Source organism: Pseudophryne corroboree, chromosome 2 (genome assembly GCF_028390025.1).
Source record: "Pseudophryne corroboree isolate aPseCor3 chromosome 2, aPseCor3.hap2, whole genome shotgun sequence".
Taxonomy (NCBI): Eukaryota; Metazoa; Chordata; class Amphibia; order Anura; family Myobatrachidae; genus Pseudophryne; species Pseudophryne corroboree.
Window position 1 is genome coordinate 811258524 of NC_086445.1, and position 25697 is coordinate 811284220.

The 25697-nt window shown below is 46.2% G+C and overlaps 1 protein-coding gene across 3 annotated transcripts in view; it reads left to right on the top strand.

Moving 5' to 3' along the window:
• SIRT2 (sirtuin 2) overlaps positions 1-25697 on the top strand; it is a 156053-nt gene that overhangs the window by 114187 nt on the left and 16169 nt on the right. For all 3 annotated transcript variants that reach the window (XM_063955666.1, XM_063955663.1, XM_063955665.1), the window contains 4 exons: positions 6477-6553; positions 14864-14915; positions 15007-15074; positions 15620-15686. In XM_063955666.1, the coding sequence (XP_063811736.1) occupies positions 6477-6553; positions 14864-14915; positions 15007-15074; positions 15620-15686 (264 nt within the window). The remainder of the gene's footprint in view (positions 1-6476; positions 6554-14863; positions 14916-15006; positions 15075-15619; positions 15687-25697) is intronic.

The following is a 25697-nucleotide window of genomic DNA, read 5'->3' on the forward strand; positions in this document are numbered from 1 at the left end:
GGAGTGGACAACTGGGAAGCAGACTTCCTCAGCAGGCACGGTCTCCATCCAGGAGAATGGGGCCTCCATCCGGAGGTGTTCATGGAGGTGACAAGTCTTTGGGGCGTACCTCAAATAGACATGATGGCCTCACGTCTCAACAAGAAACTTCAGTGGTACTGTTCCAGGTCAAGAGACCCACAAGCAGTGGCGGTGGTTGCCCTGGTAACACCGTGGGTGTTCATGTCAGTGTATGTGTTCCCTCCACTTCCTCTCATTCCAAGAATTCTAAAACTCCTAAAGAGAACAAGGGTTCAGGCAATTCTCATTGCTCCAGACTGGCCAAGTAGAGCTTGGTACGCGGATTTTCTGGACTTACTGCTGGAAGATCCGACGTGTCACTGACCTAGGTTGGGGGTGTTGTGAACTTGGGGTTTCTCCCGATGGTAGGGGAGAGGAACCACAGTTGGGTCGGAACAGGGATGGCTTGATATAGGTCTTCCTTATACAGGACTCTGACAGTAAAGCTTGGTGAAAATATTAAAGAACTTTATTGCAGGAAGGGAGCAACACAATGTCACATAGCAGAGAAGGAACGTATGGGGGGAATGTCCGGGCCTATAGGAGAACTTGTAAGCAATGTTAAAGATTCCAGGAAAGAAGTACTTGTGAGTGTTGGTACAAGATAATAGTGACTGAAGAACTTGTGAGTGATGCTTTTAAAGATACTGATGATTTGAAGAACTGGTGAACGGTGGTTAAAGACTCTGATGATTTGAAACACTTGTGAGCGGTGGTTAAAGACACTGATGATTTGTATGACTTGAGAGCGGTGACTAAAGATACTGATGATTTATAGAACTTGAGAGCGGTGGTTAAAGACTGATGATTTGTATGACTTGAGAGCGATGATTAAAGACACTGTAGAACTTGGGAGCTGTGGTTAAAGACACTGGTAACTTGCAAAACTTGGGAGCTGTGGTTAAAGACACTGGTAACTTGCAAAACTTGGGAGCAGTGGTTAAAGACACTGGTAACTTGCAAGACTTGGGAGCGGTGGTTAAAGACACTGATGACTTGTAGAATTTGAGAGTGGTGTTTAAAGACACTGATGACTTGTAGAGCTTGAGAGCGGCGTTTAGCCCGCAGCCCACGCTGACTCCAAGAAGCACTGGTGACTGGATTGCAGAGGAACACACCAGCCGCTGTATACGCTGGAACTATGCAGCAACTGGCACCTGGAAGTGGCGGAGACACTGAGGTGCGACTGCAGAGAGATTCGCCGGGAACAAGAGGACTGGCATCCACCTCAGGGGAAAAGACGATACTCAGGCGCCGAAGCTCTGCCCGGCGTCTGCCTTTGAATCTCCCGCCTCCGCTGGATTGGCGGAACAGTCTGATGACGTCACCTGCTCCCCGCCCACGTGATGCCGGGTATCATGGCGGCGCCCCTGCCCCGGGGAACCGCCGGGAGCCGCGCCAGCCAGACGCCGGAGCCCGTGGACCATCGAAGGCGGAGGCCGCAACACAGACCAGCAGGCACGCAGGGGTAAGCGCGGTGAACGCCGCCTATGGCGTGTGACACGAGGCCTCTGCCTCTTTGCGAGGATCTTCTGCAACAGGGGCCGTTCACTTATCAAGACTTACTGCGGTTACGTTTGACGGCATGGAGGTTGAACACCAGATCTTAGCCCGGAAGGGTATTCCGAGCAAGGTTATTCCTACCCTGATACAGGCTAGGAAATGAGTAACGTCTAAACATTATCATCGCATTTGGAAAAAATATGTGTCTTGGTGTGAATCCAAGAAGTTTCCTACGGTGGAGTTTCAACTTGGACGGTTTCTCCTCTTCCTTGTGGATATGGGCCTGCGTTTGGGATCCATAAAGGTCTAGATTTCGGCCTTATCCATTTTCTTCCAGAAACAATTGGCTGCCCTACCTGAGGTTCAGACTTTTTTGAAAGGGGTTTTGCACATCCAGCCTCCCTTTGTGGCACCGACGGCATCCTGGGATCTTAACGTGGTATTGCATTTCCTGCACTCAGATTGGTTTGAGCCTTTACAGGAGGCTGAGGTCAAGTTTCTCACGTGGAAGGCTGCCACATTGTTGGCCTTAGCTTCTGCTCGACGTGTGTCGGAATTGGGGGCTTTGTCCTGTAAAAGCCCCTATTCAATCTTCCATGAAGATAGAGCTGAGCTCAGGGCACGTCAGCAGTTCCTTCCAAAGGTTGTCGGCTTTTCATATCAACCAACCTATTGTGGTGCCAGTAGCTACTGACTCCTCAATTACATTAAAGTCCTTGGATGTTGTGAGGGCTTTGAAGATCTATGTGAAGAGGACTGCTCGTCACGGGAAATAGGACTCTGTTTGTCCTGTATGATCCCAAGAAAATTGGTTGTCCTGCTTCTAAGCAGACGATTATTCGCTGGATCAGGTTCACTATTCAGCATGCATATTCTATGGCAGGATTGCTGTGTTCAAAATCTGTTAATGCCCACTCTGCTCGTAAGGTGGGGTTCTTCCTGGGCGGCTGCCGGGTGGGTCTCGGCTTTACAACTTTGCCGAGCGGCTACTTGGTCAGAGTCGAACACGTTTGATAAGTTCTACAAGTTCGATACTTTGGCCTCTGAGGACCTAAAGTTTGGTCAATCAGTTCTGCAGGAGCCTCCGCGCTCTCCCTCCTGTTCTGGAAGCTTTGGTACATCCCTATGGTACTAATGTGGACCCCAGCATCCTCTAGGACGTAAGAGAAAATAGGATTTTAATTACCTACTGGTAAATCCTTTTCTCGTAGTCCGTAGAGGATGCTGGGCTCCCATCCAGAGTTTTGTTATCCTGCAATGGTTACTTGGGTCAGTACTGCTTTGTTCGTAGTTAAGTACTGCGTTGTTACTTGGTTCACAAATGTTATTCAGCTATTGCTGAGTTTTCAAGCTATTTAGCTTGGTGTGCCTTGTTTGTGTGAGCTGGTGTGAATCTCGCCACTATCTGTGTAAAATCCTTCTCTCGAAGTTGTTCATCTCCCCGGGCACAGTTTCTAGACTGGGTCTGGTAGGAGGGGCATAGATGGACGAGCCAGCCCACACTCTCAAACTCTTAAAGTGCCAGTGGCTCCTAGTGGACCCATCTATACCCCATGGTACTAATGTGGACCCCAGCATCCTCTACGGACTACGAGAAAAGGATTTACCGGTAGGTAATTAAAATCCTATTTTTTCAGATATAACTATGTAAGTACAATATTATTACTGTGCAAAGTTCCTAACAAGCAACTCTGTATCACTCCAATTAGTACAAAATTAAAACTTACAAAAAGTTATAATTAACCCACTGAAAAAAGAGCGCATATAATATCAATAAAACGATATATAAGATATAAAAATGTATTAGCATATTAAATTTGCAAGTAAGTCTTAAAAAAAATATTTATTGCTATTGTATGTGCTCTTTTTCAGTAGGTTTATTATGGGGTATATGCAATTGCGGTCGAATTCCCGAAATTGTCGAATTTCGGGTCATTTTCGACCAAAAAAAAAAATCGCCTATGCAATTCAGTGCTTTCCGACCAAAAAACGGACTTTCAAAATTCGACTTTTTGAAATTCGACTTTTTGCAAATTCGACTTTTCTGCAATGATACAAGTGCTGCAATTCGACCAGAGCATATTCAATTCAAGTTTGGAAATTCGACAGCAGTGCTTTTAGACAGCAAATTCGTCATTTTCAATCCGCCACACTTTGGAGGGTGAAAACAAATAAAAAAAAATTAAACATGTTTTTTTTTGTGTTTTTTTTTTTTGGGAATAGCAGATCTATTTATATTAGAAGGGATTAGGTACTTTTTTTTTTTTTTTTTTTGGAGGCACAAATATTATTTATATATTTTTTAAAATATTATTTTTTTTTTATTTTTTTTTTATGCTGGAACGGTGAAATCATAAAAAAAAATGGCGTGGGGTCCCCCCTCCAAAGCATAACCAGCCTCGGGCTCTTCGAGCTGGTCCTGGTTCTAAAAATGCGGGGGAAAAATTGACAGGGGATCCCCCGTATTTTTAAAACCAGCACCGGGCTCTGCGCCTGGTGCTGGTGCCAAAAATACGGGGGACAAAAAGCGTAGGGGTCCCCCGTATTTTTAACACCAGCATCGGGCTCCACTAGCTGGACAGATAATGCCACAGCCGGGGGTCACTTTTATGCCGTGCCCTGCGGCCGTGGCATTAAATATCCAACTAGTCACCCCTGGCCGGGGTACCCTGGGGGAGTGGGGACCCCCCCCCAGCCACCCAAGGGCCAGGGGTGAAGCCCGAGGCTGTCCCCCCCCCATCCAATGGGCTGCGGATGGGGGGGCTGATAGCCTTTTGTGATCATGAAAAGAATATTGTTTTTTCCAGCAGTACTACAAGTCCCAGCAAGCCTCCCCCGCAAGCTGGTACTTGGAGAACCACAAGTACCAGCATGCGGGAGAAAAACGGGCCCGCTGGTACCTGTAGTACTACTGGAAAAAAAATACCCAAATAAAAACAGGACACACACACCGTGAAAGTAAAACTTTATTTCATACGTCGACACACACATACTTACCTATGTTCACACGCCGACATCGGTCCTCTTCTCCATGTAGAATCCAGGGGTACCTGAAAATAAAAGATCAATATACTCACCTCAACCAGGCTCCAGAGATAAATCCACGTACTTGGCAAAAAAACAAACCGAACACCCGCTCCATGCCGGACTGAAAGGGGTCCCATGCTGACACATGGGACACCTTTCCACGAATGAGACCTGTCAGTGACAGCTGTCACAGAAAGGTCTCTAAGCCAATCAGGAAGCGCAACTTCGTTGCGCTCACCTGATTGGCTGTGCGCTGTCTGTACTGTGACAGCACATCGCAAAGCCGCTCCATTACTTTCAATGGTGGGAACTTAGCGGCTAGCGGTAAGGTCACCCGCCGGTCAGCGGCTGACCGGCGGGTGACCCCACCGCTACCCGCAAAGTTCCCACCATTGAAAGTAATGGAGCGGCTTTGCGATGTGCTGTCACAGTACAGACAGCGCACAGCCAATCAGGTGAGCGCCACGGAAGTAGCGCTTCCTGATTGGCTGAAGGGACGTCAGTGACAGGAGTCACGTGATGTCCCGGCATTCGGGAGAAAGGGGTCTGATGTGAAAACATTGGACCCCTTTCTAGTCCGGTATGGAGCGGGTTTTTGCGGGTTTTTTTTTTTTAAACAAGTACGTGGATTTTACTCTCTGGACGTGGATTTATCTCTGGACGCTGGAAGGTGAGTATAATTTTTTCACAGGTACCCTCGGATCGTCGGAGACCGTGGCAGTCGGCGTGTCAACATAGGTAAGTATGTGTGTGTCGGTAGTGTGTAATAAAGTTTTATTATCAAGGTGTGTGTGTCCTGTTTTTATTTGGGTATTTTTTTCCCAGTAGTACTACAGGTACCAGCGGACCCATTTTTCTCCCGCATGCTGGTACTTGTGGTTCTCCAAGTACCAGCTTGCGGGGGAGGCTTGCTGGGACTTGTAGTACTGCTGGAAAAAACAATATCTTTTTATTATCACAAAAGGCTATCAGCCCCCCCATCCGCAGCCCATTGGATGGGGGGGGACAGCCTCGGGCTTCACCCCTGGCCCTTGGGTGGCTGGGGGGGGGGGGACCCCTTGATTGAAGGGGTCCCCACTCCCCCAGGGTACCCCGGCTAGGGGTGACTAGTTGGATATTTAATGCCACGGCCGCAGGGCACGGCATAAAAGTGACCCCCGGCTGTGGCATTATCTGTCCAGCTAGTGGAGCCCGATGCTGGTGTTAAAAATACGGGGGACCCCTACTCTTTTTGTCCCCCGTATTTTTGGCACCAGCACCAGGCGCAGAGCCCGGTGCTGGTTTTAAAAATACGGGGGATCCCTGGCCAATTTTTTCCCTGCATTTTTAGAACCAGGACCAGCTCGATGAGCCCGAGGCTGGTTATGCTTTGGAGGGGGGACCCCACGCCATTTTTTTTTCGGGTTTTTCACGTTTTTTTACCGTTTTTTAAAATCGCGGCAAAATCCGCCAAATCGGCCGATTTTCGCCCGCGACTCTGGCGAATCCGTTTTTCATTGAATATGGTGAATTCCGGAAGCCACCTTCCGGGATTCACCTGTCGAATTGAGTCGAATTAAAAAACGGCGAAAATTGCCGCGAATTCGACCGCAATTGCATATACCCCTATAAGTTTTTGAAAGTTTTCATTATTTTAGAAATGTTTAACATACTGGCACAATTTATTTGTATTTATTCTTATGGAACATGACATCCAGACTGCTTACCTTTGGTACATAGTATACAGTATGGTCCACAGGATGCAATTAAAGTCTGTCAAATATTGACCAAATGATCATGAAAAATGATGGATTAGTTGAATTTAATATTTCTCAGGGCTAAGAATATAAATGTTTTGCTAGCTCGAAAAAATCATGTCTTTACCAAATGCATCCTCTTCTCCTTAGGACTTCCAAAAGATTGATCTCCTCATTATAATGGGGACGTCTCTTCAAGTGCAGCCATTTGCCTCCCTTGTTGGCAAGTAAGTGTTGAAACTTTTGTGTCTTCTCTACGCCCTATAGCAGGCCTAGCCAACCTGTATCGCTCCAGCTGTTGAGAAACTACACTGCCCAGCATTCCCTGACTGTTTTGCTATTAGGGAATGCTTAGAACTGTTGCAGGGCATGCTGGGATGTGTAGTTTCACGACAGCTGAAGAGCCAGAGGTTGGCCAGGTTTGCCCTAGAGTATCAGAATGTTTCTCACCCCTAGGACAAAATTTTCTTTATTGAGAAAAAAAATCCCATTGAATTATTCAAATGTGTTTATATGTCATCCTTAGGTTATGTGGTTAGGGACAGGATTCGCCTCTGTTTCCCCACATATTTTATGATTGGAAGCCACAAGCACTGGTTGTTCCCTATTACATTGACCATAAATACACAGTTGAGTCACATTATTATGACCACCAGCTAAAAGCCAAAGCAATCGCCGTGTGCAGCACGGACAGTAGCTAGACAGGCTGGAAGGTGCTGGTAGGTTGGTAAAGGTATCTAGAGCCATGCTGACTGCAGTGCATCCCACAACTGCTGGAGGGTGCGTGGCGATGGATCCACAGAGTGAACACCAGTCTTGGTCTTGCTCGTCCAACCACTGTTGGACATTTCTAGCCGTGTGACATGTCGCGTTTTCTTGCTGGAAGATCCCATCCGCCCCAGGGTAGACTATCGGCATGTATGAGTGTACGTGACCTGCAAGGATGGATTCATATCCAAATTGGTCGAGAGTGCCTTCCACATGGATGATTAGGCCCAGAGAGTGCCATGAAAACATCTCCCAGACATAACACTGCCACCACCAGCTTGTGTTCTTTCAGCAGTGGTTGCAGGGTGTTTGTTCTCCAATGTTTCTCGCCTGACGTGCCAACGTCCATCCATTCAGTGAAGCAGAAAACGTTACTCATCTGTGAAAGGAAACCCTTTGCCAATCATTGGAGGTCCAATTCCGATACAGCTGTGCAAATTGAAGACTTTTATGCTAATGCACCTTCGTTCACTTCGGAGCCCCATACACAGCAGAGTTTACTGTCATTTTAGACACACGTCTGGTAGCCCCCAGGTTCATTTTAATGGTGAGCTATTCCACTGTAGCATTTTAGTCAGCCCTCATGCACCTTCGTAGCCGATGTTCACCTTTCACATCACTGGCACGCGGTGTTCTGCAGTATCCATGTCGGTTATTCGCAATGGTGCCATTTGTCCAGTCACAATACACCTACGCTATAGCAGCAGAAACTATGCTGTTTCACAAATACTGCCACCCATGGCCCAAAAGCCAATAATCATCTCCTCTGATAAATTTCCCGTTTCTCTAACGTCCTAGTGGATGCTGGGGACTCCGTAAGGACCATGGGGAACAGACGGGCTCCGCAGGAGACAGGGCACTCTAAGAAAGAATTAGGACTACTGGTGTGCACTGGCTCCTCCCTCTACGTCCCTCCTCCAGACCTCAGTTAGAATCTGTGCCCGGACAGAGCTGGGTGCACTTCAGTGAGCTCTCCTGAGCTTGCTAATAAGAAAGTATTTTGTTAGGATTTTTTATTTTCAGAGAGATCTGCTGGCAACAGACTCTCTGCTACGTGGGACTGAGGGGAGAGAAGCAAACCTACTAACTGCGGATAGGTCGTGCTTCTTAGGCTACTGGACACCATTAGCTCCAGAGGGATCGAACACAGGAACTCACCCTTGGTCGTCCGATCTCGGAGCTGCGCCGCCGTCCCCCTCGCAGAGCCAGAAGACAGAAGCCGGCGAGAGAAGCAAGAAGACTTCAAAATCGGCGGCAGAAGACTCCTGTCTTCATATGAGGTAGCGCGCAGCACTGCAGCTGTGCGCCATTGCTCCCACATTAAACCCGCACACTCCGGTCACTGTGGGGTGCAGGGCGCAGGGGGGGGCGCCCTGGGCAGCAATTGAGTACCTCCTGGCATAATAGAGCATATATACAGCTGGGCACTGTATATATACATGAGCCCCCGCCATTATTTTACACAAAATCGCGGGACAGAAGCCCGCCGCTGAGGGGGTGGGGCTTCTTCCTCAGCACTCACCAGCGCCATTTTCTCTCCACAGCTCCGCTGTTAGGAAGCTCCCCAGGCTCTCCCCTGCAGACGATAGAAGAGGGTGAAAAGAGAGGGGGGGCACATAAATTTGGCGTAAAAACAATATATACAGCAGTTACTGGGTTAACACTACGTTACTGTGTGATTCCTGGGTCATATAGCGCTGGGGTGTGTGCTGGCATACTCTCTCTCTGTCTCTCCAAAGGGCCTTGTGGGGGAACTGTCTTCAAATAAAAGGCTCCCCTAAGGAGGAGATAGAGCAAATATGTGTGTGTGAGGGTGTCTCCGTCGACAACGCCGACACCTGTTGGATATGTGTAATTAAGTGCGGAGGTGAATTTATTGCACAAAAGATTAGAGAACAGACAGGAAATCTACCCATGTCTGTCCCTCTGTCGCAGAGACCTTCAGTGTCTCTCAATGCTCACTATCCAAAATAATAAACACTGATGTCGACACGGAGATTGACTCCAGTGTCGACTACGATAATGCAAAGTTACAGCCAAAATGGCAGAAAAGTATTCAATATATGATTATTGTAATAAAAGATGGTTTGCATATCACTGATGACTCATCTGTCCCTGACACAAGGGTACACATGTTTAAGGGGAAGGAAGCTGAGGTAAATTTCCCTCCTCTCGTGAGGAAAAAGAGCGGGAATCTCCAGACAAGAGACTGCAGTTTCCCACAAAGAATTCTCAGGCAGTATCCTTTCCCCACTAGGGCCAGAATACGATGGGAATCTTCCCCTAGGGTGTCACGTTTGCCCAAAAGGTAACCTGTCGTAACAGCTATTCTCAGGGATCCTGCAGATAGCGTGCACATTCTGGTACACTACTCAGACCGGCGATTGTGTCGGCATGAGTTTATAGCGCTGGGGCAGCGTGGACGGGTACCTTATCAGCAGAGATTGAGACCCTAGTATGTAGATATATACAGATATATGTATATATAGAGATATATATATATTAAAGATGCTGTCTTAAGAGATTTATGTGTGTATATATATATATATATATATATATATATATATATATATACCGCTCTGTTGGGTCTGGCACTCCTCGTCCCTGCTGGGAATATGCTCCGGTGCCCTCCCTGAGCAAAGTGGCTCTATGTAGAATGCATGGAAGGCGGCACTCAGGAGACTTTCAAAGATGTGAAAAAACGTGCTTTAATATCGACGTTTCGGGAGACGCACTCCCTTCCTCAAGATACAGCAAGACAAGTGTCTTGCTGTATCTTGAGGAAGGGAGTGCGTCTCCCGAAACGTCGATATTAAAGCACGTTTTTTCACATCTTTGAAAGTCTCCTGAGTGCCGCCTTCCATGCATTCTATATATATATATATATATATATATATATATATATATATAAAACATGCCCAAAGAGACATGAGTATACTGGGTCCTAGAGACAAAGCTATGTCGATTTCTGCTTGACGTGTGCTGTAGAATATGCAATGGACAGATGATGCCGACTTAAGAGGCATATGGAAGGCTGAGGATTGTGTGGAGAAGGGCTCTCGGACCTGGTCTCCACAGCTATAGCTGGTAATTCTGTTGTTGTGCCTTATATTCCTGCACAGCCTAGGAAAGCACGACATTATCAAATGCAGCCACTAGAACAAAGAAACAAGAAAGTCTGAGGTGCGTCCTTTCTTGCCAGAGGCGGGGGCAGAGGAAAGAAGCTGCACAACACAGCTAGGTCCCAGGAACAGAAGTCCTCCCCGGCCTCTACAAAAATCCACCGCATGTCGCTGGGGCTCCACAGGCAGAGCTAGGCCCGGTGGGGGCACGCCTGCGTAAGTTCAGCCACAAGTGGGTTCTCTCCCTGGGCAATAGATATTGTGTCTCAGGGATGCAAGCTGGACTTTGAGAAGATGCCCCCTCACCGACAGCCCTGCCGGCTTCCCCCCACGAGAGGGAAACAGTGTTAAATGCAATTCACAAATTGTATCTTCAGCAGGTGGTGGTCAAGGTTCCCCTCCTTCAACAAGGAAAGGGTTATTATTCGACCATGTTTGTAGTACCGAAACCGGACGGTTCGGTCAGACCCATATTGAATTTAAAATCCCTGAACATATACCTGAAAAGGTTCAAGTTCAAGATGGAATCGCTCAGAGCGGTCATCGCAAGCCTGGAAGGGGGGGATTATATGGTGTCTCTGGACATAAAGGATGCATACCTTCATGTCCCCATTTATCCACCTCATCAGGCGTACCTCCGATTTGTGGTACAGGATTGTCATTACACATTCCAGACGTTGCCGTTTGGTCTGTCCACGGCACCGAGAATATTTACCAAGGTAATGACAGAAAGGATGGTGCTTCTGCGAAAGCAAGGAGTTACAATTATCCCATACTTGGACGATCTCCTTATAAAGGCGAGGTCCAGAGAGCAGTTGCTGATCAGCGTAGCACACTCTCAGGAGGTGTCGCAACAGCACGGCTGGATTCTGAATATTCCAAAGTCGCAGCTGATTTCTGCGACGCGTCTGCCCTTCTTGGGCATGATTTTGGACACAGACCAGAAGAAGGTTTTTCTCCCGGCGGAGAAGGCTCAGGAGCTCGTGACTCTGGTCAGAGGCCTCTTAAAACCTAAACAGGTGTCGGTGCATCAATGCACGCGAGTCCTGGGAAAGATGGTGGCGTCATACGAAGCCATTCCCTTCGGCCATGCGAGAACCTTTCAGTGGGATCTGTTGGACAGGTGGTCCGGATCGCATCTTCAGATGCAGCGGCTGATCACCCTATCCCCCAGGGCCAGGGTGTCTTTTCTGTGGTGGCTGCAGAGTGCCCACCTTATCGAGGGTCGCAGGTTCGGCATTCAGGACTGGGTCCTGATGACCACGGATGCAAGCCTCCGAGGGTGGGGGGGGGCAGTCACACAGGGAAGAAATTTCCAGGGTCTGTGGTCAAGTCAGGAGACTTGTCTGCACATCAATATCCTGGAACTAAGGGCCATATACAACGCCCTAAGTCAAGCGGAGCCTCTGCTTCGCTACCAACCGGTGCTGATTCAGGCAGACAACATCACCGCAGTGGCTCATGTAAACCGCCAAGGCGGCACAAGGAGCAGGGTGGCGATGGCGGAAGCCACCAGAATTCTTTGCGGGGCGGAGAATCACGTAAAAGCACTGTTAGCAGTGTTCATTCCGGGAGTTGACAACTGGGAAGCAGACTTCCTCAGCAGGCACAACCTCCACCCGGGAGAGTGGGGACTTCATCAAGAAGTCTTCACACAGATTACAAGTCGTTGGGAACTGCCACAGGTGGACATGATGGCATCCCGCCTCAACAAAAAGCTACACATGTATTGCGCCAGGTCAAGAGACCCTCATGCGATAGCTGTGGACGCACTAGTAACACTGTGGGTTGTTCCAGTCGGTCTATGTGTTTCTTCCTCTTCCTCTCATACCCAAGGTGCTGAGAATTATAAGAAAAAGAGGAGTGAGAACAATACTCATTGTTCCGGATTGGCCAAGAAGGACTTGGTACCCGGAACTACAAGAAATGCTCGCAGAGGACCCATGGCCTCTGCCTCTCAGACAGGATCTGTTGCAACAGGGGCCCTGTCTGTTCCAAGACTTACCGCGGCTGCGTTTGACGGCATGGCGGTTGAACGCCGGATCCTAGCGGAAAAAGGCATTCCGGATGAAGTTATTCCTACGCTGATAAAGGCTAGGAAGGACGTGACAGCAAAACATTATCACTGTATATGGCGAAAATATGTTGCTTGGTGTGAGGCCAGGAAGGCCCCTACAGAGAAATTCCAGCTGGGCCGGTTCCTTCACTTCCTACAGTCGGGAGTGACTTTGGGCTTAAAATTGGGGTCCATTAAGGTCCAGATTTCAGCCCTATCCATTTTCTTTCAAAAGGAACTGGCTTCTCTTCCTGAAGTTCAGACGTTTTGTAAAGGGAGTGCTGCATATTCAGCCCCTTTTGTGCCACCAGTGGCACCTTGGGATCTTGACGTGGTGTTGAGTTTCCTGAAATCACACTGGTTTGAGCCACTTAAAACCGTGGAGTTAAAATATCTCACGAGGAAGGTGGTCATGCTGTTGACCTTAGCTTTGGCTAGGCGTGTGTCAGAATTGCCGGCTTTGTCACATAAAAGCCCCTATCTGGTTTCCATATGGACAGGGCAGAATTACGTACTCGTCCGCAATTTCTGCCAAAAGTGGTGTCATCTTTTCATTTGAACCAACCTATTGTGGTGCCTGCGGCTACTTGTGACTTGGAGGATGCCAAGTTACTAGAGGTAGTCAGGGCTTTGAAGGTTTATGTAGCCAGAACGGCTGGAGTCAGGAAAACTGAGTCGTTGTTTATCCTGTATGCGCCCAACAAGCTGGGTGCTCCTGCTTCAAAGCAAACTATTGCTCGCTGGATCTGTAACACAATTCAGCAGGCTCATTTTGCGGCTGGATTGCCGCCTTCAAAATCAGTAAAAGCCCATTCCACAAGGAAGGGGGGCTCTTCTTGGGCGGCTGCCCGAGGGGTCTCGGCATTACAGCTTGCCGAGCAACTACTTGGTCGGGTTCAAACACTTTTGCAAAATTCTACAAGTTTGATACCCTGGCTGAGGAGGACCTTGTGTTTGCTCATTCGGTGCTGCAGAGTCATCCGCACTCTCCCGCCCGTCTGGGAGCTTTGGTATAATCCCCATGGTCCTTACGGAGTCCCCAGCATCCACTAGGACGTTAGAGAAAATAAGATTTTACTTACCGGTAAATCTATTTCTCGTAGTCCGTAGTGGATGCTGGGCGCCCGTCCCAAGTGCGGACTTCTTCTGCAATGCTTGTATATAGTTCTTGCTTACATAAGGGTTATGTTATGGTTACATCAGGTTGGTCTGATGCTCTGTTGTTGTTCATACTGTTAACTGGGTAAGTTTATCACGAGTTATACGGTGTGATTGGTGTGGCTGGTATGAGTCTTACCCTGGATTCCAAAATCCTTTCCTTGTACTGTCAGCTCTTCCGGGCACAGTTTCCTTAACTGAGGTCTGGAGGAGGGACATGGAGGGAGGAGCCAGTGCACACCAGTAGTCCTAATTCTTTCTTAGAGTGCCCTGTCTCCTGCGGAGCCCATCTGTTCCCCATGGTCCTTACGGAGTCCCCAGCATCCACTACGGACTACGAGAAATATATTTACCGGTAAGTAAAATCTTATTTTTACCCATGACAGGAACGAGTGATTTGTGTGCAGACGACCTATCGCACATCTTTATATACCCATCAAGCCAGCGCACGATACAACGTACTTCATGAGCTACGCGTTGCCGGCGTCAAATGTAGGAAGTGGTCATAATAGTGTGACTTGACCGTGTAATTTTAATTAGTCGTGGACCACCAACTCAGGACCCCAAGGGTGCCAGAACAACCAGTTTCGGAACCACTGCTTTAATCTATAATGGTCTACATTTTTTCTGCACATACTATAAATATATCCAGTACCCCAGGACCATAATAGCGCCAATGCTTTTCAGTAATTTCTGTTGCCATGGTTTTGTGGAAACTATCCCAGAATAATTAGTGCTGGAGCTGATTGGGGATCTAGGGGGAATCCATGCTGCGCCGTATGAATCAATATTCATTGTAAATAGCCCATTTATTTTAGTATGGCTCTACATTGCAAACACCCTGGAAATCGGTTGAAATGAATGGGCTATTGAAAGGAATGGAGAAAGCACCTTTCAGCTTGCATTAAGGACTTATGCGCAAACATGTGAATGCAACCAATGCAAATCATCCGCAGATATACAGGATGTGAACCACATACTAAATACATTGCAGTTATATTCGATTTTTGCATGCAGTTTGAACTTCAGATTTTGCAAAGTCGCAATAGCAGTGAGTAAATGGACCTTACCTTGTAACTATACAGTCCAGCACTGTCTGTTCTACTCGCCTCCTAAGTGCTGGCTGTAAAGTATTATTTTTACAGGATTTGATACAATTCCTTTGTTCGCCAGCTATCCATGCTTATAACATTTTATGTGGATAATATAATGTCCCATAACAATATTGTGTAATTATAAGTGGCAGGAGGCCACAGAGAAGTTTAAAATTGGGAATCCCACCAAATCCTATAACATCCAGGAGTCTAAATGCTGTACGGCACAGTCAGCACTTCCATGTTTAGCGTTGTGTAGTAACATAAATGATTTTGGAAACTAAAGAGTTAGCGAAATCTAGAAAGCATAATGAGAATGAATGTGTTATCTTTTGGCAGGGTTCCTAGCAAAACACCACGTCTTCTAATTAACAAGGATAAGACTGGAGAGGTAGGACAGGCATGGAACAGAATAGTTTTTTTTTTTAATCATAATTTTCCCTTGTTTCACTATCATAACCTCATTTTGCTTGACACCTCAGGGGGACTCCTTTTTTGGACTCCTAGGTTTGGGAGGCGGGATGGATTTTGACTCTGACAAAGCTTACAGGTAAAAATATACAACTTGAACGTAGTTAAAATTATACCTCTGAGGAGAATATCAAATATTCACATATGGAACACCTTTCCTTTTAACCGCCAACTCCGGGGTAGATGTATAAAGCATTGACGAGTGGAGAAGTTCCCCATGGCAACCAATCAGCTGCTACCTGTAATTTATAGAATGCGCTTGAAAAATGTTACTTCAAGATCGATTGGTTGCCATGGACAAGGTCTCCACTGTCTGACTTCTCCTCTCATTTCACTGCTTCATACATCTCCCCCTTAGTATGTAATAACAATATCAGTTAAATGCTGTGGGTTGTGCTGTATTGGCTCTGCACACTCCGAACCTGTTATATAGTAAAGTGTGACACGGCTTTCTCTAAATTGCATGAATATTGACAAGTTCAAGAGTGCATTGTAGCTAGCAAAAAATGGTACTCCCTTAGCATATTTATTTTTCAATGTCCTGATGAATGTCGATCTGTGCTTTAAAGTAGATGCTCAATTCTAGTTAGATAGTTGCAGCTTTAATTGTTTGTTTGTATTTAGGGATGTAGCCTGGCTTGGAAACTGTGATGATGGTTGCCTTGCATTAGCTGAATTCCTTGGATGGAAGGTATTTACAGAATGTTTTTGTTTTTTTGTCATCCTAAATGGGATCAAATATAAAACAATCATGATGAATAAATCGCCTTCATATTTGATGTTTTGCTTCTTAACAACTAGACCCTAGACCAGGGTCCAGGTCAAGTTACCCCCTCTGATGTTAGTGTATTAGAATGCTTAATATTTGTAGACACTCCCTTACTAATCTGTGTAAGCCTGAATCTTCAGTGATGGTCCCTAGGACCAGGGGAATGCTGGGAAGTGGGTGGTCCAGTGTGCAGTGTGCCTGGAGTTGGTGATCGAATAAACAGCACAGAAGTGAACTCACATGTCTCTGTGTCCTTATGACTGGATTTACAAACATATGAACAAAACATGGTGTCAGAAGAAGTGTAACTTGGACTGCTAGTGCTCTCAGAGTGTGAAAGAATCCTGCAGAAGTCTGTAAGGCTGTGATACTCAGTGTCTGCAAAGCCTGCCGTGTGCTCCTCTCCTCAAACAGTGAGTAACCATGGATAAACTAGCTCCTCCAACAGGCATGCTGATGTCTGGTAACTTGTCTGAAAACTGGAAAAGATTTAAGCAAAGGTTTAATATATATCTTGCTGCATGTGGAGCGGATACAGAGGCTGACAAAACTAGGCATCCATTTTCCTCCATGTGATAGGAGAGGATGTGCTGGACATTTATAATAGTTTTCAGTTTGATGAGGGGCAGAATATGGTGCTATCTTCTATAATGCAAAAGTTTGAAGATTACTTTGTGCCAAGGAAAAATGTGACATATGAAAGATATAAGTTTTTTTACATGTGATCAGAAGTCTGGAGATGGATTTGATCAGTATGTTACAGAGCTGCAATCACTCAGTAAAATCTGTGAGTTTGGTGATTTAAAGGATTCACTGATTAGAGATCGTATTGTCTGTGGAATACCTGATAATGGACTCGGAGAGAGATTGCTGAGAGAGCAAGACCTAACACTAGAAAAGGCAGTGACTGTGCAGATCTGCAGAAATAACTAGATTTCAAGCCAAAAAGTTACACAAGGAAGTTGATGCTGCTGTCATTGTAGTGCAGAAAACAGAGCCAAGCAAACCTCCCTTTCTCAAGAATGAAGCGGTCTAAGCCACAGTCTAATAAGGAAATGTGTAGTAGATGTGGAAATGCTCACAATCCTAAAATGTGCCCTGCTTATGGTAAAACCTGTATGCAATGTGGTAGACTTAATCACTTTGCCAAATGCTGTAAAATGAAAAGGGAAACAACCAATGTGCATGCTGTTAAACAAACAGAGGAATTCTTTGTGGATTGCATTGAACTTTGCAGTGCAGATAAGAAAGAATGGATTGTCCCTTTAACTGTGAACGAGATTGTCATTCCCTTTAAGCTTGATACTGGCACACAGGTGAATTTAATATCGTTTCAAGACTATAAGACTTTCTTTTTCATCCACTAGGGGTCACTGGAGTACTCTTGGGATATGGACGGTGCGTAGCAGGGAAGGCACATTTAAATATTTAAATGAGCAACCCTCCTCTTCCCTCCGCCATACTCCCAGGATCCTCAGTGTTTTTTATGTGCCTCAGGGAGTCCCTTCCCCACTTACAGAGAAGTGAGGGTCCGGGATCTAGCGGCCATCTCCTCCACATGTACACGCTGGGTGGAGGAGATTTCAGAGGAGTCATATTTTTTCTAACAGGCGCTTTCAGTGCTGCTGCCGCAAGACGAAGGAGGAGGCTGCAGGCGGTTAGCTTCCACAGCTTCCGCAAGGTTAGTGCACTCCCCCAGTACTGCACGCTCCCAGACACACAGCAGGTGCTGGGAGCGTGGTCTTCCGCCGCTGGCCACCCGCTCCATACTCCCCGCTGGCCGCCGCTACAGAAACCCTGCTGGCCGCCCGATGCCTGCCTCACTGCCCGCCCGACACGCTCAGACCGCACATCGTTCTCAGCGGTCGCGCACTGATCACAGTGCGCTCCCGCTGCCCGCTATTCAGCCCAGCCGCGGACAGACAGGCTGCCGCCGCTGGGCTTCTGCATCCGTCCCCCGCTGCTCTCCGGCTCCCTTCCGCTAGCTATGTCAGTGGGAGAGGAGAGAGCACTACGGCTGCACAGGGGGAGATCGCGGGACACGGGGGGGGGGGATGATTATACCCACAAGGAGAGTATCTCATATGCATAGAAAGGGTATGCCAGGTCCCGATTGCATGCATATGTTATAAATAATATGCATATGTTATAATATCTAATATATGCATGGTGATTTGTTACAGATGTATAGTTGGCATGTAGATGTTGTAGTGGGTTCACTACGGCTGGCCGGCGGTCGGGCTCCCGGCGACCAGCATCCCGGCGCCGGGAGCCCGACCGCCGGCTTACCGACAGCTTGGCGAGCGCAAATGAGCCCCTTGCGGGCTCGCTGCGCTCGCCACGCTACGCGCGCCACACTATTTTATTCTCCCTCTATGGGGGTCGTGGACCCCCATGAGGGAAAATAATTGTCGGTATTCCGGCTGTCGGGCTCCCGGCGCCGGTATACTGAGCGCCGGGAGCCCGACCGCCGGCAAACAGAAGACCACCCGTTGTAGTATGTCATATATACGTAGGAAGTATATTACATATGTATATCTGGCATATATAAGCAGTAATATGTAATGTATGCCTGATCTGTTTTGACTAACATTACTGTAAGTTGGAAATTGATTTGTATTGTTTATTTTTTCTTATGCTTAACATATGGTGAAAGCACATGGCACTGCGCACATGGCTGGACACCATTTTAACTCAATTTCCTGTTTCTTTGTCCAGGACATTTTTCTGCGGTCCTACAACACTTCCCCACTAGAGGAGCAGGGGTGGTGTTAGGAATTTTCTGTCACAAGAAAGTGTGCAGCAATACTTTTCTAGTTTATGTACACGTTACTTAAGATATCTAAGGGAATCCACGTGCACAGTGGGAATACCAGTCCGCATCCGGACATCTATCCTAATCCTATTTGGGCGGCTACATATAACTGTTTATAACGAAGTCACATGCTCATCTGGAGGGTCGTGTATTCTCTGTGAGAGCGCTGCGGAATATGTGTGCGCTATATAAATAACTGATAATAAATAATAAATAAACAGTACCCATCAGAGGGCGCATGCTAACATCGGCTGTGTGGTACAAAACGATTCAATGCCAGACGCAAGGTTCTGAGTTTTTAATGCCACTAAGGAACCTATTTCAAATGCAAGCGTTCCTATAGGATAGAACGCAGCGAGCGCCTGTGCGGGTGTGTGTGTTCATTGTTCTAATTCTATTATTAAGCCATTCACTATACCAGAGTCTATGACGGCATTTCTTGGTGTCAAAACTTTCCAGGTCCCACCTGCAACTACACTTAATGACTAGTCAGAGTGGACATTCAAGCTATGCTAAAGGCAATGTCTATGCTGTAGTTGGGGTTTGGGTTACCGACGTTATAGTCGCATAAATAACGTAGTTAATAGCCAGTTCTGGCCTCAGAACAGTTTCGACGGCTTGTTACTCACATTGGTATATCGCCTGAGAATTTACGCATGTCTGCTATAGCTGTCAGCCATGTTAGTTCTCGTAGTTCACCATCAATCTTTGTGGTTGACAGACGCTTTGCGTGGCCTTACACGGAAATGTGTTATTTACTCCTAAATTAGGAAGTTTAAGTTCTCACGCTCCGGCGTGAGAGTCTGTTTACAGCCATTGCCACACCAGTTCTTACAAGGAAAACTGCACCAGGGTTCAAATCTTTTAAACCTCAGTCTTTTCCAGTTGTCCTACAACACACGACACGACTACACGTGGTCGAGAAGGTGGTTTAACCGAAGTTCGGACACAACGGCTGCTGACAAGCCAATGGCATGGCAAGTTTTTAATTGTCTTGTTTCTTCTTTTGTGCGAGCAATTCTTCTGATGTCTCATTCGACATTATTACTGAAATCCACAGATCTGCGGTTACATAATTAGTGTTCAATCACACATAGAGTTCCATTGTCTACCACCTTTGCTGTGGTTTGTCAAGGCTAGTTCCAAAACTAGCCAGCCTGTGTCAGAGGACACAAAGGCAGTTCTGTAGACCGCAATTCAGTCTCTCCTAGATTCAAGGTTATTACAATTTTTTTTTGTAGTACCGCAGCCGGCCGACTGTTATATTCCATATTATACCGAAAGAGGCTCAATCAGTGGAATTCATGCGGTCAGTGATTGCAGGTTTACAACCACTGAAATCATATTCTCCCTAAAATCTCAAGGATGCGTTCTTACGCGTTCAAAATTTTGCCACTACATCTGGCATACTTAAACGTTGGCAGTCCACCATTCAAGCTCTCCGGTTTGGTTTCTCATCAGCGCCTCGGGTTGTCACAAGGGTGATGTCTGTGATAAGTTATTCTCAGATCCCGGGTGGTGATAATGGTTCTGTGCTTAGATAACCTTCTCATCACAGCTCTAGTTCAACAAATACTCCTTCAAATTACATTACTAACGTACAATGTACTAGTTCAGCACGGTGGGATTGTCAACTTCAAGAAATCACATCTGAATTCGTCTCAACGACTTCAATTCCTAGGAATGATTCTCGATACGGTAAATCAAAGAAATTACCTACCAGAACAGAAAGTACAGATTATTCGTCATCTGGTACAATTACTGCTCAAGCCACGCAGTGTCTCGGTACATTTGTGCATTCGTCTGTTAGGCATAATGGTGACGGCTTTCGAAGCGATTCAGTTCGGAAGATTTCACTCACGTCCTTTTCAACTGGATGTGCTCGCACAGTGGTCGGGCTCGCATCTGCAGATTCACCACAGGGTGAGGTTGTCGCCACGGGCCAGAGTATCTCTACTCTGGTGGCTCAAAGTACACAATCTAACCGCAGGAAAACGATTCGGCGCCTGGAATTGGATAATTCTAATGACGGACGCGAGCCTCAGAGGTTGGGGAGCTGTAGTTCAAAATTGTCAGCTCCAGGGTCTCTGGGCGGATCACGAAAGATTGCTGTCTATAAATGTCCTAGAACTCCGGGCAATTTACAATGCGCTACGGCAAGCAGTGTACATGCTTCGGTCTCAGACTGTCCAGGTGCAGTCAGACAACGCGACGTCGGTCGCGTACATCAACAAACAAGGAGGAACGAGAAGCCGCATGGCAATGCGGGAAGTAGCTCGAATCCTCATTTGGCCCGAGTATCACCAAGTGATATTGTCGGCAGTGTTCATTCCGGGAGTGGACAACTGGGAGGCGGATTATCTCAGCCGTCGGGATTTTCATCCAGAGGAATGGGCATTAAATCCAGAAGTGTTTTACATGCTGGTCCACAGGTGGGGTTGCCCTCAAGTGGACCTGATGGCATCTCGCCACAATCACCAAACGCCCCAGTATGTGTCCAGAACGCGAGATCCAACGGCAGCGGCGGATGCTCTCACAATTGCGTGGCCGTACAGCCTCGTTTCCACCGTTTCCGCTCCTCCCTTTGTTGCTAAAACGGATCACAAGAGAGTCCGCCACAGTCATACTAGTAGCGCCTCATTGGTCTTGGAGAGCTTGGTTCTCGGATCTCCGCGGACTACTCGCAGACTATCCTTGTCCGCTCCTACTACGTCCGGACCTGTTATAACAGGGTCCTTTCCTTTACCCCAATTTAGCGCGGCGGCGTTTGACGGGGTGGCTGTTGAGCCGCCCTCTTAAGAAAAGACGGCATTCCAGAATCGGTTATACCAACCATGTTACGTGCTAGGAAGCCAGTTACGGCAGCTCATTATTACAGAATTAGGCGTGCCTATATAGGTTGGTGTGAAGCTCGGAAGTTTCCGACATCATCTTTCAAGTTATTCCGTCTTTTGTTATTTCTACAGATGGGGTTAGATGGAGGACTGCGTTTCTCTACACTAAAGGTGCAGGTATCTGCTTTGTCAATTTTCTTTCAAAGACGTTTGGCTCTATTGCCGTCTGTACACACTTTTCTGCAAGGTGTCCTCAGAGTACAGCCTCCATTCATTCCACCTACAGCGACATGGGAATCTGGTTTTAGATTTCTTACAGTCTTCATATTTTGAACCCTTACAACAAGTGGATATTAAGTTTCTCACTTGGAAAACTATTTTTCTTCTAGCCTTAGCTTCGGCAAGGCGTGTTTCAGATTTGGGTGCCTTGTAATGCAAGCCACCGTATTTGATGTTTCATGATGACAGAGCGGAACTTCGGACGAATCCCGCTTTCTTGCCAAAGGTAGTGTCATCTTTTCACATCAATCAACCAATAGTAGTTCATGTCTTAACAGGAAATTCTGGAACTTTGGTTGTGGTATGCGCATTACGCGTTTATGTATCCCGAACGTCTACAGTTCGTAAGACGGATACGTTGTTTGTTCTTTATGATGCTGCCAAGATGGGTTGGCCAGCTTCTAAGCAGACCTTATCCAGATGGATTAAACTGACCATACGTCAGGCTTACCTTCATGCTAGGTTACAGCCGCCTACATTAGTAACAGCTCATTCCACACGTTCTGTGGGAACTTCATGGGCAGCTGGTCGTAGGGCTTCTACGACGCAGTTTTGCCGTGCGGCTACATGGTCAGCAGTGCACACGTTTGTGCGCTTTTACAAGTTTGATACGTTTGCGGCATCAGCTTCTAGCTTTGGCCACCTAGTGTTACAGGTGCCAAACAGCTCTCCCGCCCACGGGGGAAGCTTTGGTGCGTCCCAAGAGTACTCCAGTGACCCCTAGTGGATGAAAAAGAAAATAGGATTTTGGTACTTACCAGGTAAATCCTTTTCTTTGAATCCATAGGGGGCACTGGACGCCCACCCAGAGCAGTTTTACCTGGTTTGTGGTAAGTTCAGGGGATCTTATGGTAACACATTCTCACCGACTGGTTTAAATTTTCAAGTTCTATCGGTTATGGTGTCAACTGTTTAGTTGTCAGTAACGTTATGTGTCAACTTTATTGTTGTCCGTTATTTTATAATGTTGTATGTAATTCTCCATTGTTCACTTCTCTGTCGCTCCTATTCGGCTCAGTAAAAAACACTGAGGATCCTGGGAGTATGGAGGAGGGAAGAGGAGGGTTGCTCATTTAAATATTTAAATGTGCTTTCCCTGCTACGCACCGTCCATATCCCAAGAGTACTCCAGTGCCCCCTATGTATTCAAAGAAAAGGATTTACCTGGTAAGTACCAAAATCCTATTTTTAGAGTAAAACCTAAAATTCATCCAGCCAAAGTGAAAGTTACAGGGTACACTGGGGAGGAAATTCCTGTGAAAGGTACATGCTTAGTGACACTGAAATATAAGGGACAACAGTTTAAAACATCTACTGATTGTGGATAAAAATGTGCAACTGATTCTAGGATTAAGTTCCTGTGAGAAAGTAAGCTTGCTAAAGAAAGTTTTTATGGTGACATCACAAGTAGAAGATGACTGCAAATCGATGTTTACAGAATACAGAGACTTGTTTGAAGGTCTAGGTTGTTTGCCTGGAGAGCATAAAATAAATATAGACACGCAAGTTTCTTCAGTGATACACCCCTGTAGAAAAGTGCAGTTTGCGCTGAGAGAAAAGCAGAAATGAGTTAAATCGCTTGGAAGCCTTGGGTGTGATACAGAAAGTTGATGAGCCTACTGAATGGGTAAGCTCCTTAGTAATTGTTGAAAAGAAAAATGGACAACTCAGAATATGTCTAGACCCCAGAGAGTTAAACAAAGCTATTAAACGAGAACATTTCGAACTACCAACCAGAGATGAAATCATGTCGCAATTTGCGGGAGAAAAATAGTTCAGTAAATTGGATGCATCTTCAGGATTCTGGCAAATGAAGCTAGATGAGGCCAGCTCAGAGCTTTGTACATTTAATATACCAGAAGGTCGATACAGATTTCTTCGACTACCATATGGAATATTGTCTGCTCCAGAAGTATATCACAAAAAGATACACATGATTTTTGAACATATTCCAGGTGTTGAAACAATGATGGATGACATTATTGTCTGGGAATCTACAAAGGAAGAACATGATTCTAGATTGAGACAAGTAATGGAACTTGTCAAGAAAGTGACTCTAAAACTAAACAAGGACAATTGTGAATTTGGCGTGAATACACTTACCTTTATGGGCGACATGGTCTCGGATCAAGGTGTAAAACCAGACCCAAGGAAAATATCAGCCATAGTGAACATGGAGCGTCCTAACAACAAAGACGACGTCAGAAGATTCCTAGGAATGATTACTTACTTAGGAAAGTTTATTTCTCAACTCTCTGAACGAACAGCCTCTCTTAGATGGTTGTTGGACAAAGATAACGAGTGGATGTGGGCACATGAACAAGAAGAAAGTTGTCAAAACTTGAAACAGATCATTACAGAGCAACCAGTGCTAAAATTCTTTGATCCTGCGAAAAGATTAAGAATTTCAGCAGATGCTTCGCAGTTTGGCCTAGGCTCAGTGCTGTTACAAGAACATGAGGATACATGGCAACCAGTAATCTATGCATCAAGAGCACTGACAAGTGCTGAAACAAGGTATGCTCAGATAGAAAAAGAACTTCTAGCGATCACATATGCATATGAGCAATTTCATCAGTTTGTGTATGGTCAAACATTTACAGTGGAAACTGACCACAAGCCATTGGTAGCTATCATGACTAAATCATTACATGACTGTCCCATGAGAATTCAACGAATGCTTATCAGACTACAGAAATATGATGTACACTTGCTGTACTGTCCCGGCAAATACATGTACATTGCTGATCACTTTTGTCCACAGCACGAGAAAGTGTAAGGTTCCAAAAGTCTGATGGATGAAGAGATAGAAGCCTATATTAATTTGATCGTAGCTTCTCTACCAGTGTCTCTTGCAAGACAAGAACAGATTAGGAAAGAAACTGAGACAAATGACACAATGAAAGTGTTGGAAGATATCATTCTGAAAGGTTGGCCAGCAGAAAAACATGCATGCCCGCTGTCTATCCATGATTATTGGATGTACCGCAGTGACCTTACAGTTGTCGATGGTATTATTTACAAAGGCAATAGGTTTGTCATACCTGCACGACTAAGAAAAACTATGCTGTGCAAGATACATGAAGGCCACTTAGGAAAAAGAAAAATGTAAGCGGAGAGCCCGTGAAGTTATGTATTGGCCAAGAATGAACCAAGACATAGCACAGACTACAGCTACATGTGAATTATGTTTTACGTATAGACCGAAACAACAAGTCGAGCCACTGAGTCCTCACGCAGTGCCAGAGAGACCGTACCAGAAAGTTGGTGCAGATTTGTTTGATTGTAATGGGAAAACGTACATTGTCGTGACTGATTATTACTCTAACTACCCTGAGGTGAAGACACTACATACAACTACTAGTATAGCCATAATCAGTTGCATGAAGTCAATCTTTGCAAGGCATGGTGTTCCTATGGAAGTGTTCACTGACAATGGTCCTCAGTTTTCCAGTGCGTGTGATCAGGGTCCTTCATTTGGATCCACCACTGCTGGGATACATGAAAGAGAGAAGACAGGAATATATGGTGACAGGAGAGAGTAATGACTGGAACAGAAAGACGACAACTAGAGAACAAGTTGATTATAGCCTTCATAATACCACCTGGTATCTTACCAGGATTGCCGTGTAAGATCCACCCATCTCTTCCATCCCTCCCAGGTTCTGTCAGCCATATAATTGTTTTATTAGTTGATCCATCTATAATCACTTTGTATCCCAATGTTTGTTTGCATGCAACTTTATACCGCTATGACTTATTTTGTTTGTCTGCTCCCAACGCACTATGGGTAATTACATTTGTAACTGTCGTACTGTATCGTACATTTCTCATACGTCCTAGAGGATGCTGGGAACACTTCAAGGACCATGGGGTATAGACTGGATCCGCAGGAGACATGGGCACTTTAAGACTTTGAAGGGGTGTGAACTGGCTCCTCCCTCTATGCCCCCCCTCCAGACTCCAGTTTTAGAATTGTGCCCAGGGAGACTGGTCACACACAGG